The sequence below is a fragment of the Morus notabilis genome, unplaced genomic scaffold (genome assembly GCF_000414095.1).
Source record: "Morus notabilis unplaced genomic scaffold, ASM41409v2 Scaffold115, whole genome shotgun sequence".
NCBI lineage: Eukaryota > Viridiplantae > Streptophyta > Magnoliopsida > Rosales > Moraceae > Morus > Morus notabilis.
The window spans coordinates 567686-569378 of NW_010361020.1; the positions used below are offsets into that span (position 1 = coordinate 567686).

At 37.4% G+C, this 1693-nt stretch overlaps 1 protein-coding gene across 1 annotated transcript in view; it reads left to right on the plus strand.

Annotated features, from left to right (window-relative positions):
- Window positions 1-1252, plus strand: part of LOC21409567 (phosphatidylinositol 4-kinase alpha 1) — a 29847-nt gene extending 28595 nt beyond the window's left edge. The window contains exons 24-26 of the mRNA XM_024165539.1: window positions 8-141; window positions 351-512; window positions 637-1252. Coding sequence (XP_024021307.1) covers window positions 8-141; window positions 351-512; window positions 637-895 — 555 coding nt within the window. The 3' untranslated portion in view covers window positions 896-1252. The remainder of the gene's footprint in view (window positions 1-7; window positions 142-350; window positions 513-636) is intronic.
- Window positions 1253-1693: the final 441 nt, after the last annotated feature.

A 1693-nucleotide genomic window follows, 5' to 3' on the forward strand; every position in this document is an offset into this window, starting at 1 on the left:
TCAGCAGGACTATGGCCCTGTGGGATCTCCCAGTTTCGAAGCCGCACGAGAGAACTTCATCATAAGCAGTGCTGGTTATGCAGTTGCGAGCCTCTTACTTCAACCCAAGGACAGGCACAATGGCAATCTTTTATTTGACAAGTACGATCTACTTTATATCCATAACCTTAGAAGTAATTTTGTAACTGTGACGAAAGGAAAATTATTGGCCAGACATGAAATATAAATTTCAAGCGATCCTTTGGTCACTTGATATCATGCTATGCAAATTCAGAAAGTTAATAATATTTTTTGCTTAATTTCTAGAAATAACCATACTTTACTGACGCTGTTAGTGCTTTTTGCTGCAGCGTGGGTAAACTTGTTCATATTGATTTTGGTTTTATTTTGGAAACTTCACCTGGTGGGAATCTGCGGTTTGAAAGTGCACATTTTAAGCTGAGCCATGAAATGACTCAACTACTAGACCCATCGGGTGTTATGAAGAGTGAGACCTGGCACCAATTTGTGAGGTAGTTAAGAATTTGTTTTTTTGCTTGTTTATCTTGAAACTGCTTTCAGTCCGTGAATTAACGCATCTTTTTATTCAAATATTTCATTTCTGAATTTTCTTTTTTGCTATCATACTTCCCACAGCTTGTGTGTGAAGGGATACCTTGCCGCCCGCCGTTATATGGATGGGATTCTGAGCACGGTTCAGTTAATGCTAGACAGTGGATTGCCTTGCTTCAGCAGGGGCGATCCGATTGGGAATCTTCGCAAGAGATTTCATCCCGAAATGAACGATCGCGAGGCAGCCAATTTCATGATCCACGTCTGCACTGATGCTTATAACAAGTGGACCACTGCTGGGTACGACTTGATACAGTATCTGCAGCAGGGCATTGAGAAGTAGAAGAAATGTTCAGAGGTCGACTGCATTTGTAAATGATCATTATTTGTAAGTGCTATAATTATACGACGTTTTCTAATATATACAGCTGCAATTTTTCTGGGGGTTTCCGTGGTAGTGGTAGGTGAGGATTGTAAAAACGGCATAGAATTCAATTTGAGAGCCTTGTATTCTAGAGGCGGGATTCCTCGTGAGGTTTGTAAAATTACAGGTTGTAGTTATTAATTATTTAAAGGTTTTCGTGAGTTAATTGTATTGATGCAAGGCAGTTCTACACGAAAATTACATCCATAGCACAGTCTCTCCCTCTCTCTCTTTTGAAACGTTTAGTAAGACCCGCGTTTACAAATTGTACTCGGATATGGCTCCTGAAGTTTTCTTTTTAAGCAATACAAATGCTAGGCTATTTTCCCCTTTTTTCGATGACACGTGGATAATTAAGAGTACATTTTTGGCTATGAACTAACAATATACTTTTTGTATGCGATAGCCTCTCAGTTGAAAGAAGCCAACAGCCATATATGGCAAACATTGTAAGTCTTAATATTATCTGGAAATCCTTTTTAACACAAATTGTTCTTGTTGTAACTTGTAACCTCGGTTATATTTGTTCGTTATTCTGTGGCAGAATAAGGCAAAACAACACAAGGAAAGATAGTAGGGAAAAAAGTATCAAACTTGAAAAATGAACTACCAATAATTTGTTACTGTCGTTAAATTTATATAAAAAATTATTTCTTTCACATACTTTTGTAATATAATATAATTTTAATCAAACCAGAGACTGACCTTATTAATATC